This window comes from Notamacropus eugenii, chromosome 2 (genome assembly GCF_028372415.1).
Source record: "Notamacropus eugenii isolate mMacEug1 chromosome 2, mMacEug1.pri_v2, whole genome shotgun sequence".
Lineage (NCBI taxonomy): Eukaryota > Metazoa > Chordata > Mammalia > Diprotodontia > Macropodidae > Notamacropus > Notamacropus eugenii.
Window position 1 is genome coordinate 505,010,951 of NC_092873.1, and position 16,279 is coordinate 505,027,229.

General features: G+C 56.6%; 1 protein-coding gene across 4 annotated transcripts in view; it reads left to right on the forward strand.

Annotated features, from left to right (window-relative positions):
* The window catches only part of PTPRF (protein tyrosine phosphatase receptor type F), a 94,531-nt gene that overhangs the window by 12,115 nt on the left and 66,137 nt on the right, over positions 1 to 16,279 (forward strand). For all 4 annotated transcript variants that reach the window (XM_072649151.1, XM_072649153.1, XM_072649150.1 and 1 more), the window contains exons 3-5: positions 4,860 to 4,975; positions 6,509 to 6,654; positions 7,120 to 7,261. In XM_072649151.1, the coding sequence (XP_072505252.1) occupies positions 4,885 to 4,975; positions 6,509 to 6,654; positions 7,120 to 7,261 (379 nt within the window). In that variant the 5' untranslated portion in view covers positions 4,860 to 4,884. The remainder of the gene's footprint in view (positions 1 to 4,859; positions 4,976 to 6,508; positions 6,655 to 7,119; positions 7,262 to 16,279) is intronic.

Below are 16,279 nucleotides of genomic sequence, written 5' to 3' on the forward strand. Positions count from 1 at the left end.
GTGCAGATCTGGGCACGTTCACCCCAGTGGCTGCTGAGTGCCTCAGGGACAAAAACAGCCTCATTTTTTTGCCTCCAAAGCATTTGCCAGGCCAGCTGCAGCCTCCCTTGGGGCCTCTGTGCCCTCTTTGGTCCCTCCATTTCTCCTTACCTCTCTGGGATTCCAAAAGCTTTGGGTTTCTCATAGAACCTGGCTAGAATCCCCACTTTGGCTGGAGGCTGCTCCCTGTCTCCGCCCCCCCAACAAATGACCTTCCATCTTCTCTGTTGCTGCTCTTAGATGCCAGGTTATGTCCATGTTGCCTCCCCGCCTTGAAGGCAAAGGCTGCTTCTGTGTCTCCAGCACCTAGGACAGTACCTAGCACACAGTGGGCACTTAATAAAGTGCTTGTCAATCAGCAGCTTCTTTGGAGTTCGGCTTGATAAGATTCACTTCAGTGGGATAAGTGTAAAACCCCTTGGGTTCCAAACTGAATTTCCTGAGTGTGACGTGGCAGGAGGCCTGAAGACAGTAGCCCATGGAGAGGAGTTGGGTTGAGGCCCCGCTGCCGTCCCATGGACTGTAACCGGGGCACACAGGGGGGCAGCCTTTAAGGCTTGGCCGAGTCTGAGTGCAGATGGGCGCCCAGGGTCCGGGTGCTAGCCTCTCTCTTCCAGTGCCTGCTTGAGACCCCTCGTGGCTGCCCACCATGTTTCAGGGCTCCCCCTTTCTCGGGATCTTGCATCCCATCGATTTCACCACAGTAGTCCCCACTCCTCTTCCCTACTGTCAGGCACATCCTCCTTCCTCAAGTTCAGGTGGATCTATCAGTGCCTGGGGCACCTCCCCCTCAGCTCCGGTCTTCATTGACTTTCTGAGGCTGCCTCTCCCACTGCCCTGTGCTGCCTCCTTTTCCAGGCTTACCTCTCACTCCTGCCTTTCACATACTGCCAGTGTGGCATTGTGTTTTTCTTGACTCCTCAGACTGAAAAGCTCATTCCCTTTCTCCTCCAGGACGTACCTCCCTCTTCTCTGAGAATCCCAGCTTCCCCCAGGACTCACCAGACACACTCTGGGAAAGCAGGGGCTATGACTAAGCTCAGCCTCCATTCTCCCCCTTGCCTCCAGAGCCCAGGACCAAAGCCCCTGCACATGTTGGGCTGTAATCTCCAAGACTTATTTGGCTATTGGCTTGAGCCCGAGAGATGGGGGGTGGCCACAGGAGGTCTGGGGCCAGGTAGAAGGTAAGGGCTGGCGATGGCCAGGGGATACCCCTGTGGTGTGGCTGGCTCTACTTCTGGGCGGCTCTTGAGGCTCCCACTGAGCTTTGGACCTTGCCCTCTTTTCCCTGGCAACTCTTCCATCTGATCCTTCGGAGACTCCAGGCCTTTTCCCATGAGACCTGGGAGGCCCTGGAGTCCAACCCTTATTTTACAGATGGGGAAGCTGAGGCTCAGAGAGTTGAAGGGACTTCTCCAAGGTCACACAGATGGTAGAGCTCCCCTGGATACTCTCCAACTTAGCCATTTCCTTCCTAAACTATGGCATAAAGAACGGGGGCACTGTTCCCCAGAAGTACTCCCAGCAAGGCCGGCTGTGACTGCAGCATGGACAGGGAAAGGCCTTGGCCTCCCCCTGACCCCCTAAATTCCAATCTGGGAGCTGTCCATCTGGCTTTGCCACTGTGTGTCTCAGACTTTGGTGCAGACAGCACTAAACTTTTAGGGAGGGAGCGTAGACACACAGGGTGATAGAACCAGGATCCAAAAGAATCTTGATGGCTGGAGCACTGGGCCAGGTCTGAGAAGATGGTGTTCAGCAGGAGTCAGTGCAAAGTCTAACACTTGGGTTCGAGAAATCAACTTCCCAAGTACAAGGTGGAGGAAGTATTGTTAGACTTAAGACTGAAAAAGATCTGGGGGTCTTTGTGGCCTTCCAGCCTGCTCAGGATGAATGAGCAGGGCTGTGTAGCCACCACAGAGGGCTGATGAGATGCTGTGGGTCTGCATGAAGACAGTCTAGGATGAGGAGGCCTGGAGAAGAAGAAGCTGAGAACACACAGTTCTGGGTATTTGGTTGGGTTCAATTTCCTCAGGGCTATCCCACAGAGGAGGAATTAGGGCCGAAATCAGGAGCAGAGCTCCAGAAAGACAGATGTAAGCTGCTGGAGGGTGGAGGTGGGGGGGCAGAGCAGGCCCCCTTCTTTGGAGGAGGGCTCTCAACAGAAGCCATAGTGCCTTTGGTTAGCTCTATTGTGGAGAGGCCTTTAGGGTCTAGGTTAGACTGGATGCTGCCCAGGCCCCTTCCTGCTCTGACATCAGTCAGTCTGTATCGTGTCTCTGGCTTTTTGTCCCCATCTGGCTCTCTGGGACTCTGGGATTTTGACTTTCTCTGTGTCTGACTCCATTTACCTTTGGCTTGGTACCTGTGTTTTTGAGATTATCTTGTTCTCAGGGCTGCTGGCCTGACCTGGCTGCAGAAAGGCAGGTGTCCAGTCAGATAGGGGCCCAGGGGCTACCTTCTGAGAGTACTGTTTATCATGGTGCTGTGAGTGGGCTGGCTGACATCTGCAGGGGCTGGGGGAGAGACATACCCTGAGATTGACTCTGAGGAATGGAGAGAGGTCAGGGCAATTCCCGTACCTGAAGCCTGGGAAGGCAGAGATGAGGAGCAGTTGGGCAGAAGAGGGAGGGAGGAGGGGAGCTCTGGGGGGCATGTGGGGGCTGGTAGCATTAACAGCTTGACCTAATGAGAGGAAAGAGGCAAGAGCAGTGGCGAGCCGGGAAATGCATTTCAGCCGCCAAGCAGAAGCCGGGCTGCTGGCCCAGCATCCTCAGGAAGTAATTAAGGCTCCGATTGGCCACAGGCCGGGGGCGTCTGGAGCTCATTCATCTGCTGCAGGCCCCAGCTGGGAGAGTCGAAGGGAGTCCCTGAGAGTATTCAGAGAGCAGGTGGAGGGGGGTGAGGACCTGCAGTCTTTACTGGGGAGCCGCCCCAGACCCTGCCCTCAGGTGGCTGTCAGACTGGGGGAACCAGAGGAGGGGAGCAGCCCCAGATCTTACCCTCAGGTGGCTGTCAGACTGGGGGACCAAAGGAGGGAAGCTTCCCCAGACCCTGCCTTCAGGTGGCTGTCAGTCTGGGGGACCAGAGGAGGGGAGCAGCCCCAGACCCTGCCCTCAGGTGGCTGTCAGACTTGGGGACCAGAGGAGGGGAGCAGCCCCTGACCCTGCCTTCAGTGAGCACACTGCCCTGTTCCCCTGAGATGTGGGTACAGACAGGGACCAGAGAAGAGGGGCCTGGAATGCCAAGGCTCAGGTGTTTGGACCTGACCTCCCAGGCAAGCTGACTACAGTGGTCAGATCTCAGCATGAGGGGGTCAGTTTGGCTTTCTTGTAACAGATTGTTTGGGCAGTGCCCCATCCTCCTGGGCTGGGCCACCATTGACTGAGGCCAAGTCCAGCTTCTTTACCCCCAGGGTCCAGTGAATCCTTGGGGCGCCCTGGCCCAGACAGTCTGTGTCTGGCCCTGGTTTGGGTACTAGAGATGTGAATGCAGATGTTCAGATCCCTGTCCTCAAGGAGTTTACATTTTTTTCAGAGGTGTGAGGGGGAGGGCTTATGCAAAATATAAAAGTATGTTAAACAAAACAAAAATACCAGGAATGGGGGGGGCGGTGTGTGGGGAAGAAAAAGCCTCCTGGAGAAACTGGTGCTTGAGCTGGCCTTGGGAGGAAACAGATTGACCATAAGAGGCAAAGGTGGGCAGGGGGTGCATTCCAGGCAGGGGGTACAGCATGTGCAAAGACACAGGCACTGAAGATGACCTGATGGCATGTCTGGGGAAAAACAAGGCCAGGTTGACTGGGCTGTGACCTGAGCTCCTGACTCTTCCTGTGCCCTCGGGACAGAAGGCAGGGCAGCTGCCAGCATAAGGCCCTCCTCCTCTGATCAGGACTGATTCAGGGCAAACCGAGAGGCCGATGGCTGGGCTGGTACTTTGAAGGGCTCCAGGCTGCTCTGCTCTCTTTATTTTATTTGGTCCCTAAAAGGACCTGTGAGGGAAGTGCTATTATCAACCCTTTTTACAGATGAAGCCACTGAGGTGAAGACAGTCTGCCAGGACTACCCAACTCCTATGTGTAGGACAGGGAGACTAGAGAGGGGCCCCTGTGGAGGGGCGGGCTGGCCGCCTCAGCCTGGCAGACGTGGCCTCAGGTGGTTTCACTGGGGGTGGAAGGTGCCGTCATGAGAATTGGGTGGGTTGACGGTGTCTGGGCCCAGGCTCTCTTCCTGCCACCAACTTGTTGGGAACAAGTCTTGGGGAGTCCAGGCTGGCCTCCTCCTGGCCCTGAGCCCAGGCCTCGAGCTGCTTAGAGAGGCTCCTCTCTTCATGGGGTGTTATGGGCAGGAGCTTAGAGGCCCCTTTGGGTGGGCCTGGCCTTTTGCACCGTGTCCTCCCAGTCCTGACTGCATCAGTAGGGCAGGAAGTTCTTGGAGCAAGGGAGCACCAGCTTCTGAGAGACCCTTTGACAAACCTCTGGCCCCTGCTAGAACATTCTTCCTTACAAGGAGCTCACTCCTGCCACATGTACCCAGAATATCCACTCCCCCACTCCACACACACACACACACACACACACACACACACACACACACACAGCTCAGTGTTCAGCGTTCTCGGTGACCTCCGGCCTCTGTCGCTGGCCTCGAGGTGCTCCCGGCTCTGCCTCCCTGTGACCCAGCCCTCTCCTCCGGTTCCTTCCTGTGTCCCAGGCTCGGTGCCCAGAGATCCTGTCCGGCCCTCTGGATGTGGTCTGAGCAGGGCTTTGCTCCCTGGACCTTCCCAGGAGCCCCCATCTCACAATCTGTGCCTCTGTCCAGGGTTGGTGTGCTGCTGGTCCCGGCCATGGCACCAGAGGCTGCCCCTCGGTGGATGATGGTCCCACTGCTGCCCGCTCTTGTGTTCCTTGGATTCACAGTGGGCACCCAAGCAGACAGTAAGTCCCCACTCTCTCCCCGAGGTTCCCAGCAGGCATGTGTGAGGGAGGAGGGGGTCCAAGGACAGGGGGAGAGCTTGTGCAAGGGCCCCCAGGTGAGAGAGCAGGTCAGATTTGGTGGGGGAAGAGAAGGCCACTTTAGCTGAGCAATTGAGGGGGTGGGGCTGAGCCCCGAGGAAGCCCCAGGCTGACCTGGAACAGGCCCTGCTTTCTCAGGGGTCCAGGTGTGAGAGGAGGGGGAGGGTCAGGGGGAGGAGGGGGAAATTCTAGAGATGCTCGAGGTAAAATCCCCAGTCCTTAGCAAAGTTTGTCTATGAGGGGAGGGGCAAGTGAGAGAGGGGAGTTGGGGGTGACCCCTGACTGGGCCAAGGAAGAAGAGGCTGGGGCCCAGGTGGGGAGGGCTGGGCCGGGCCCTGGCACCGTGCTAGACTTTGACCTGGGCTCTAGGCGTTGGTCTAGAAGGGAGGAGGGGCTGAGTGTTGGGGCTGTATGGGATCCTGGAGGGGGCTAGAGGAAACTGAGGCAGTTCACCCTTGGGCTCCTGGCTCTACCCCAAGGGCTGGACCCCAGAACCCAGCCCTGAAATCAAGCAAATGGGAAGAGCAGGCTGTTTTCTCCCCACTCCCCCCTGCACTGGTCTGTGGGGGTGGGGCCTAGCTGCTGGTCTGACAGGTTTGCAGGCTGAGGCTGGCTGGGAGGTGGAGTGGGGGTGGTGCTTCTATATCAAACCCTCTGGGCCCTCCTGCCTGCCCAGCCCTGCCCCCTCCTGAAGGGCACACAGGTGCCTCTGAAGAGGGGGAGGAGTCTGCTCCTGGGGGTGGACCAGGGAGGGAGGTCAGGCCCAGAGCTCAGGGGAGGCCTCCTCTTCCCCTTGCCCCAGGCCCCCAGGGACTTGCTGAGGGGGTGCTCTGCCTACTGGGGCCTACCCAGCCAGGCCGAAAGGCCTCCTTCTCTAAGTTCCCTCCCAGAGTTAAGGCTGCCTTCAGAGGGCTCCCAGAACAGGAGACACAAGGAGAGGCCCAGACCCAGAGCTCTGAGGGTCCCTGAAGCAGGCCCCTTGTGATGCTGGTACATGGCCATGGCCAGCTTGGGGACAGTGTAGGCCCCTTCCGAGCCCTCTTACCACTAAGACTTGCTCATTAGCCGACCTCCAGACCCCAGCCAGACTGGCCTTCGTGAGACTCCCCAAACACGTAGATGACATCTCCCCATCTCCTGTCTCTGTGTCTTTGCCCAGGCAGTCCCTGCCACCTGCTCTCAGAGCCCTCCTCTCCTTCATGGCTAAGTTCAAATAGCAGTTTTGTTTCCTTTGCTGCTGGGGCCGCTCCCTTCTCCTCACCTTCTACATGTCCCTGTTCTCCCCTGTAGAATGGGAGCCCCAAAGGGAAGGGACTACTTCACTTTTGCTTCCAGCACAGAGAAGACGCTTTTGTTGCCCAGCTGATTATGGGGTCCATATGGATCCAGGGGAGAGGGGTCTAGAGCTAGACCCTTAGTCAGTGGTGACCGTCCATCTACTCCTCTTTGCTCTAGGTAAGCCCACTTTTGTGAAGGCTCCTGAGGACCAGACAGGCCTGTCTGGGGGTGTGGCCTCCTTTGTGTGCCAGGCCACAGGTGAGCCCAAGCCCCGAATCACCTGGATGAAGAAGGGCAAGAAGGTTAGCTCCCAGCGCTTCGAGGTGAGGCTGCACACATGCTGCCTGGGGGATGGGGGGGACAAGGAAAGGGCACTGGGAGGCAAGGCCATGGGGCCAGAGGCTTGGGGAGACCAGGAAAGGGGAAGTCTGGGAGGAGGATCGCTGGGGCAGGGCTCCTGAAGCCAAGCTTAATCCAAGGATGAGCGGAGTTAGGAAGGCAGGGGTGAGGGAAGAGGAGCATGCCCAGTAAGAGCCAGGCTTTGGAGCTGGCATCTCTTGGGGCCTTTAGACATGGGGGGTATGGATCCCAGTCAGAGGGCCGGGCCTGGGGAGCTGTGAGTCTGTGGGGGTGGGAGCAAGACGTTTAGGGGATGGGCAAGGGGAAGGCAGGAGACCTGCTGGGGCATCCTCATCCTGCAGAGACAGCCAGGAAAGGGAGACCCCTGAAGCTTCCCTGGGCCTACGCATCCCTCCCTGACGGCCTCCTCCCATGCTGCCTTCCTATAGGTGATAGAGTTTGATGATGGGGCTGGCTCTGTGCTCCGGATCCAGCCTCTGCGGGTACACCGGGACGAGGCCATTTATGAGTGCACGGCCACAAACAGCCTGGGCGAGATCAACATCAGCGCCAAGCTCACTGTGCTGGATGGTAGGTGTGGTGCGTGTGGGCTCAGGGGTCGCTGCCGCCAGCAGGGGTGGAGAGGAGAGGCTGGGGAGGCTGAACAGTCTCCCTGGTGACATCTGAGCTCAGACCTTGTGTGGTGGTCATTAAGGCAAGAAGTCATTTTGTGTGATATTTGATGTGGCTAAGTTATCCCTTGCGGTGGGATGGTCAGTGAGGTCAGGTCTCCACTTGTGGTCTATGTTATGGTCAGGCCAGAAGTCTCTTTGTGGTGACTGTGTGATGGTCAGTGAGACTGGATATGCCCTTGTGCCCTCTGGGTAAAGGTCAGTGAGGCTGAGTGTCTCCTTGTAGTGTCTAGGCAATGGTCAGTGAGGTCCAGTATCCTCTCTTGGTCTCTCTGTGATAGAGGGAGGACAGTATGGATGGACCAGAGGAGGGAGACACAGGGTCTGGCATTTTGGAAAGAAAAGGGCTCCCAGGCTCCAGGCAGGTTCCACCTCATCCCTGTGTTCGCCAGTGTTTGATCCTGGGCTGGGGCCTTTGGTGGGGTAGGAGGTTGGCAGGAATATTGCAGGGTGGAGGTGGGTTGAGGGCCTAGCCACAAAGAGGCAAGAGGGAAGAGAACTTCCCAAGAGTGACTCTTGTGAGCCATGGGAGGGTTGGCTGCCAGTGTAGACATCTTCAGAAGCGAAGCAGGACAAGCCAAATCCCGCCTCTGAGCCTTGTTGGCTGTGGGCTCTTGGACAGGTCCCTTGGCCTCATTAAGGATTGGGGCGAGTCTGGACAGCCTCAGAGGTTCCTTCTGGCTCATAGTCTATGATTCAGTCATTGAATTACCAAAACCCAGGGCCCAGAAGCCATCGTGTTTGCTGACTGAGCAGTCCCTTCCCTCCCTCAAGTCTGCCCCAGATTGTGGAAGGCCTTGAATGCCAGTGGAGGGCTGCTTCTCCAGTGCCCAGGCAGGATATCTGTTCTGCCACCCCCGTGGTGTCAGGTCTTTGCTTCCCTTTCTGGGCCATGGTTGGGCATTCTAGTGGACCAAGCCCCACCCAGGCACAGCCTTGTCGCCACCCTGGGGTGACATCTGCAGTATACCCTGGGGCTGGGTGAGGGGGGGTGCCACTTCCTGAAGGAAGTTGCCCGTGCTGAGTCTGAAGGATGTGCAGGAGGGAGGGCATTCCAGGCAAGGGGAACAGCCCAAGCAAAGACTTGGAGGGAAGAAAGCACCAGGCCCAATCAAGGACCCCAGAGAGGTGTACAGAAGAGGCTGGCCTTGGTTCAGGAGGTTTCTGAGCTCCAGGGCAGCCCCACCTCCCCTGGGAGCTGTCCAGCACAGCCAGGCCTGTGGGGCCCAGCCAGGTGGCTATTAGAAGCAGGCTGCCTTAGGTAAGTCAAGGGCACCCATGTGCCCACCTGGGCTCAGAAACAAGACTAGCTGGGCCTCTGCCCTTGTGTGGCTGTGGGTGCATCACTCCTTTTCTCTGGACCTAGAGCGGGAGGAGCTGAGTTCAAATCCAGCCTCAGACACTTAGTAGCTAGGTAGCTCATTTAAATTCTTTCTACACTTCAATTTCCCCATCTGTGAAATGTGGACACTGATGGCACCCATCTCCTCGCCTTCTCGTGAGGATCCAGTGAAATAAGGTTTAGAGAGTGCTTGGAGACCTTGAAATGCTATAAATGCTAGTGGCTATCAGTAGTTTGTCCATCCTGTTCCTCTGCTACTTCCTTCTGGTAACAGGATCTCCCTGAACCTGGAGCTGTTGAGGGCCTCCTCCCCCTCTTCTCCTCTCCCTTGTCTTTCTGTTTGTGGCTCTGGCTCCTTCCCTCCCGCCCACCTGCCCAGGCCTCCTCCTCTGCTTGGCTCGCCTCAGCCTGACAGGCTGGCAGTCCTTGGTCCTGGCCCCGCCCCCTCCACTGTCCCCATCCGTCCACCCAGGGTTGCTATGGAAACCTTGGCCCAGCCTGGGCAGGATTGGGTGGAGCCAGAGCTGCAGAATGCTAGCAGCAACCACCCAAGCTGCCCTCTGGGGTCATCAGCCTCCTCTCTGTGGCTGGCAAGTGATGGCTGATGGCTGCTCAGAGGGAGGGCCCATGAGGCAGTCCGCTTTGAGGAGGAGCAGCTTGGCAGCTAGGCTTGTGTCATTCCCCCCACCCAAGTGCCCAGGCTCTATGTTTACAGCATGGCAAGAGTGCCAAGACAGGGCAGCCTTGACTTTGCCTACCCTCAGGGGGGTCCCAGGGCCCCTCCTGGTTCGTAGTTAAGGGTCAAGCAGTACTTCTTAAAGCCAACAGAATTGAGGCCTCTGGTGTCACACAGCCCAGCTTTGCCTGGGAAGAGTATAGACTCAGGACAGGCTCAGCAGATGTGTCCTGTGAGCCCCTCCAAAGACAGAACTCAAACTTTACAACTGAATAGTGATTACTTGTTGGGGGGGGGGGGGCGGGGAGGCGGGCAGTGATGTAGACTTTGGGAACCTATATTCAGAATTAGTGCTGGGTGTTAGGGAGGAAGGCTTGGGCAGCCTGGGGGGGCCAGGAAAGGAAGGACTCTGTGTGTGTGTGTGTGTGTGTGTCTGTGTGTCTGTGTGTGTCTGTGTGTGTGTCTGTGTGTGTGTGTGTGTCTGTCTGTCTGTCTGTCAGTCTGTCAGTGTCAGTGTCAGTGTCTCTGTCTATAAAGCCCAGCCCTGCCACTTCTTGGTGCTTGAGTCTGAGTGCAGTCACTCCCAGTCTTGGGCCTCAGAAGGCAATACCTTCCTGCAGGTCATGCTCACTAACTGCAGGTGTCCCCAAAGACTGTCCATGTCCCTTCTTTTTTCCCTCGACCCTCTCTCCCTGGGAAACCTACTGCATCAGCTCCCATAGGCTCAGTCCTCCTCTCTAGGCAGCCCTAACTTCTCTCCAGATCGTCTGTCCCATATCACGGACTGCCTGAAGAGAATGGGTCACAGGATCATAGCCGCAGCCAGCCCCTTCAACATACAAACAAGGAAACTGAGGCACAAAAAGACGTTAAGGGACTTGGCCAGTCACACAGCTAGCAAGTGTCTGAAGGGGGATTTGAACTCAGGTCTTCGTGACTTCATGCTGTGGAGCGGGCACATGGGTGGGTCTAGGGGTTGAGGGGGAGTTAGGACCTTGGGGCTGGGAGGCTGAGGCGGTGCAGGTTCCATGCCACCACCCCCCCCCCCCCAGCTCTGGCTGCCTGTGGTAGGTCTCCCGGACTCTCGGTCATTTCCCCACTCACCTACCAAAGTAACCTTCCTGTTACTGTCCTACTCAAGAAGCTTCTATGACTCCCCTTGCCTTTTAGATACGAAGCACAGATCCCTGTGTTGGGCATTTGCAGGCCTTCACAGTCACCTTCAACCGCCCTCTCACTCGGATTATACATTTCTCCCCCAACACAGTCCGAAGTCCAGTCCAACTGGCCAGCTTCTTCTGTGGACATGTCCTCTCCCACCGCTAGGTTTTTGCTCAGCCTGTGCCTCATGCCTGGAATGTTCTACCTCTGCTGTAGTCTAGTTGTATTGTATTTATCTATAATAACTTAACAGTAGTGTCCCAAGTAGACTCTAAGATCCTTGAGGACAGGCAGGGACTGTCTTCTTTGTATTCCTCTCTGGTGTCTGACAGCCTGGTACTCCCTAAACACCAGAGGTGTGCATAAGGATTGATTGAGCTGTAAAGGGACAGAGCAGCCTGGGTGATGGCACAGGTGGGGGGACTTTTAGCACCAGTGTTCCCAGCTCTGTAAAAGGCATGTGAGCCCAGCTGCCACAGCCCCTGGAGCCAGCAGCCTGTGCCATTCCCCCGTCCTCCCTCCCCCTTTTTCTCTCTCTTTTGTGCCTCTCACTGTCTCCCTCTCTCCCTCTCCCTCCCTTTGTCCCCTAGGCTGAATGTCTCTCATCATTGCCCAGGCCTTTCTTGAGGCACTGAGACAGAAGCACAGAACATCAGGCCTGGGACGGTCCTTGGGGGCATCTAATCCAATCTGAACAGGCACCCCCTGAAATGTGCCTTCAGCTCCATGCATGGAAGTAGACTATCCTGATTTGGCAACAAACCATCCTCATTGACTGGGGCTGACCTTCCCTCCTGAATCTAGAGACGTTTGCTAGGCAGAGGGCTCTGACTGCCCCTTCCACATGGGCATTCCTGAATCTCAGTTCTCAGATCCTGAGCTGTGAGGACTGTGGTGGGGGCAGCAGGGAATAGGGATATTCCTGAAAGGCAGCTCGGCAAACAGCTCGGCAAGACTGAGTCTGAAGGGGAGATGGGGAGTGGAGAGACAGAGGCAGGGAAGGAGAGAGGAGAGGGAGGGAGAGGACAGACTAGGCCTGTGGCCCCAGTCAGGGACTGGGGTGGCCACCTAGGAGCCAGAGTTGGAGGAGTCCTAAGGGGCATCCCCAGAGAGAGAGGAGAGGGGCAAATTCCGAATAGGAATGGCAGAGTGCCAGCGGACAACCAGGGTACACAGGTGATGTCTAGAGAAAGCAGGGAAGGCATTCAACATGTTAGGGGTCCCTACCCTGGGGCCACATGGAAAGCCTGGACAGGAGCTGTGGAAGGGTAGGGGGGCTGTCAGCATTGTCTCTGTAGATGGAGGGACCATCGGCATGGAAGAGCTCCCCAAACCAGCAGTGTTTGGGGAGTGAGGGGCCGCAGGGCCAGAGGCAGATGGATGTTGTCCCAGTTTTGTTCTGGGCAGTGAGATTGTGCCTCTTAAAGCTGACCTTTGACAAAATTTCAGCTGGGGTTATTATTCAAGGGATAGTTTGTGAGCACTCTGAAGGGGAAGGAGCCAAGAGAGGCTCTCAGGAAAAGTGACCGCATCCCCTCCCCTGGTACGGAGTCCCCAGAAGCTGCCAGCAGCTTGGGCTCGGTGCCTGAGGCCCTCCCTGAGGCCAGCAACATCAGGGGGGCTCCCCATGATAGAATGGCCAAGGGGTGCCAGAGCAGGGCCCTTGGGGGCTGGGGTAGTTTCCAGGGGCAGCTCCAGGGGCCTTGCACCTCCTTGTCCCGTCCCCTAGGCCAGGAGGGCAGCCTGCCCTGGTTTCCCCCAAGGCCTAATTGTCTGTGAATCACCTTGTGTCCCCTCTCCGCCCTCGCCCCTAGCCAGGTGTTCTCTCCTGAGGAATTTTCAGCTTTTTGTCACCAGTGCCTTGGACATAGCAGGTACTTAGTAAATAAATGTTGTGTCAGACTGAACACATCTCATTTGACAGAATCAAGATTGAAGACTAACCTGTGGCCTGTATCAGAAAAAATGTCATTTTCTTATACCCAGGTTCAAAAAGGTTGGCCTTTCAAGAATATGGGCTGGGGGTAGGGAACCTAGTTAAGCAAGTGTTTGTCTGAAAAAGATTTGGGGGTTTGGGTGAACCACCAGCTGAACATCAGCGAGTTAGTGGTGCCTCCCCCAGTGGCAGCCACCCAGGCTTGTGGGGTAGTGGGCTACAAAAAGGGCATGGTGTCCAGAGCTAGGGTCTTGGGGGAGGTGGCCAGAGATGTGGTTCCAGGGGGATCATGGTCATTGGTGAGAGGCAAGTGTGATCTGGAGGGGAGGGTGGAGTAAGCACAGATGTGGAGAGAGATAAGAGGCCTTGAGTGCCAGGCAGCTTGTGGGGGCTGTGGCAAGGCCCTCCCCCCCATCTCACCATTCATCTTCAGACAGAGCCCAGGAGCTCCCAGATTAAAAAACAAAACAGGCTTTTAAGATGCCAGGTTTGATGAGTGGAAGAATGGGGAGTTGCTGCCTGTATATTGGAAAGGAGGGGGTAGGGGCTCCCGCGCCTGCTTTTAAGCCCACCCGTGCTGTCTGTGCACACGTGTGCATGCGTGTGGGTGCAGGTGTGCACACACGGCCCAGGCGGCTGGTAAACATGCCGGTGAGGAGGTCACCCCAACAGACGCTGCCGCGGCCTCCGCTCTGCTGGGGCGTCTGGCTCTGGAGACTCTCCATCTGTTTGTTGTGTGAGCTCGGCCTTCTCTCTGGGCCCCATCTGCCAGAGCCCAGGGGGAGGGGCCAAGACTCCCGGTTCTGCTTGACACCCCCCCACCCCGCCCCAGGACTGAACAGTCTGAGCTAGTGAACTCCCCGTCACCATTTGGTGGGGATTCCTTTCAGGATGGGCGATGCCAAAGACCCCACCAGCTCCCAGGGTCTCAGTTTCTGGCATCATTCCTCACTTGTGCCCCCTCCCCCCAGAGTGGGAAGGGGTTCAGCTAGATCAAATGGGGAGGACGTTACAAAGATTCCAGGGCAGGGCAGAGACCAGGCATGAGGCCAGTCAGTCACTCCCCAGTGCCAGGCACAGGTGAAAGGATTGCGGGGGGGATGTCTTTCTGCCTCCTTCTTCCCCATATCTGCCTGCATGTGAAAGCCAGTCCTTTGGGGGAGATGTTAACTATCTTCTGCTGGGCTTATACACATAAACCCCTATAAGTCTCTGCCCAGTTTCCCACTGAACCCCACACCCTTTTCCCAGTACTAGTCTCCCTACTCCCTGCACACAGAACTGGCCTCCTTTTGTCATCCCTGTCCCTCTAAACTGGAAGCTCCTTGAGAGCAGGGGCTAGAGGGGGTATCTTAAGGCTCCTGGGGTCCTGCAGCATCCCTGGGGGGAAGGGGAGACCCCTCAGGGTCAGGGCTCTGCTGGACACTCGGGGCCTGTCAGTCAGCATCGCTGGTGTCATGGGGCGACCTTACACAGCCCACCCTCTGCTAGGAGGTCTACTTGGCTCCCCTCTGGAGTTCAACTCTACCTTTCCTCCCCAGGCAGTGGACAGGACCCCAGCCTTAGTCACAAGAGAGTGAGCTGCTCTCTCGGACACAGACATGGGGCCTTTCAGTCATTATAGATAGCTCCAAGGCCAGTGCTGAGTGAGTGCCAGCTATGTGCAGTTTGGGTGACATGGGTCCTGCCCTGTACAGGCACCCCAGCTCACAGGGGTCATGGAAATTCTCCCACACACTTGCTGAAGATAGGTGAGAAGCGAACTTTGTGCTCCGGCATCCTCCCAGGGCAAGCAGGGAAAGCTGCCTGATGGCATTCTGGGAGGAAGGAGGCCCCTGGACTGGGAGGGCAGGGCCAGGGCCTCAAACTCAGGAGGCAGGGCCTGCCTCCCCTCTCCGCTGTGAGGGCACCTGCCCTCTCTCTCTCTCTTTTCTCCCCCTCCCCCCATCTCCATGGTAACCAGATGGGCCTGAGCTGGGCAGTGGGAAAGCCTGGAAAAGAATGGGAAGATGGCCCTGGGGAAGGCCAGACTGGCCTTTATGGGTGCCTGGGTGGTCTAGACAGGCTTGTGCTGACCCAGATACCAGATGGCTGGATCTGAGCCTGAGGGCCAGGCCTCCAGCCTTCTGCTGGCCTGACCCAGGTACCTAACACCTAGCCTACCCCCTGTCTGCACCACCCTCTGTCTGCACTGCCCCCTGCTCTCAGATCCCTTTGAGGAAGGGAGGGGGCTATGGAGAAGGGCACCATTTGTCCTGCCTCTGTCAACCTTGAGCACGTTCCTTCCTTCTTTCTCTGGCTTCCGTATCTGTGAATGAAGGTGAGCGTGGGACTGTGATGATAATAGTGGTTGCCATTTCTACAGCATCTGCTTCTGATGTGCCAGGCAAACACTGGGCTGGACTATTTACAGATGCATCATCTGATCCTCAACGCAACTTGGGAGGCAGGTGCTAGGTTTATCCCCATTTTTCAGTTGGGGAAATTGAGGCAAACAGGTTAAGTGATTTGCCCAAGGTCACATAGCCAGGAGGCATCTGAAGTCAGAGAACTTAGCCAGTGGGCCTAGAAGTCAGGCAGCAGGCCTGAACTTGGAGCTGGTTTACAGACAAAAGAAAGAAACCCCTGCTCCCTGACCCCTGGTGCCTCCTCTCAGTTCTTGGTATAGCCTGAGCATTCCTGGCTTCCAATTCACTGTGTAACTGGGGGCCACTCCCCTTATTACTCTGTGCCTTGGTTTTCCCATCTGAGACTGGATGGGCCCAGGAGCTAGGGTCTGGGTGTGGCTGGGCCAGGCCATGGACCACTGCCACCCCTGCTACTCATTCTGAATTTTGCATGAACGGGGGCCATGTGACTGAAGGACCTGCAGAGGCCCGGCTGGCCTGAGATTTCTGTTTACGAGGCTCAGTGTCTTAATGAGATTGAGAGCGGCCGCTAATTGCCAGAGGATTGAATTACAAGAGCAGATGGCTGGGTTGGGCTGCTTCCTTCTTCTTCACCATGTGTTAGGGATACCCCAGAGGGAGCCTTCCTGAAACTGTAGGCATTGGGCTTGCCTGCACCCCATTCTCCCCAAAGCACTCCCCCACTCCTGGGCTCAGAGAGAGCCAGCCTGGCCACTACCAGGGGTGACTCAGGGCTGGGGGCCAGTTTCCATATATAGCCTGCAGCCTTGACATGTTCAGCCCCTAGCCACAGGATGAGCCAAGATTTGGGCAAAAAGGAAGGGCAACCTGGTATGGGGCCTTGGTGAGGTCAGCCCCCTCCTGAAACATTCTACAGGTCATGAGGGTCTTCTTCCTGGCAGTTGGGGTTGGGGTGTGCAGAAGAGGACCATCTCCAGGCTGGGCCTAAGCCTTTGGACGCACTGTCCTTGGTCCTGCTCAGACCAGTTGGAGGCATGTTTAGTTCTGGGCTCCCTGGCTCAGGATGGAGGGTAGCCATGGCATGGAGGACCAGTGGAAGGAGCCAGCCTGGAGAGAAAAAGACTGTGAGCCCCAGAGGGCAGGGCTGAGGTCTAGAGTCTGGGGAAGGTGTGGTGTGGCACATAAGCCTTTTGAGGCTGAATGTTAGCCAAAAAGCTTCCTCATATTGAATGTTGTCACGGAATGGAATAGACAACCCCAAGAGGTAGTAAGCCTCCCATCCTCAAAGGTCTCCAAGCAGGGCTTGGTCATCCACTGAGTTGGGGTATCCTAGGGGGACTCTGGTTCAGATCTGGGTTTGATTAGTGACAAGACCATGTGTTATATTAGTCCAAGCTGAATTTAGAATTAGAAAATTTTGGGTTAAAATCCTG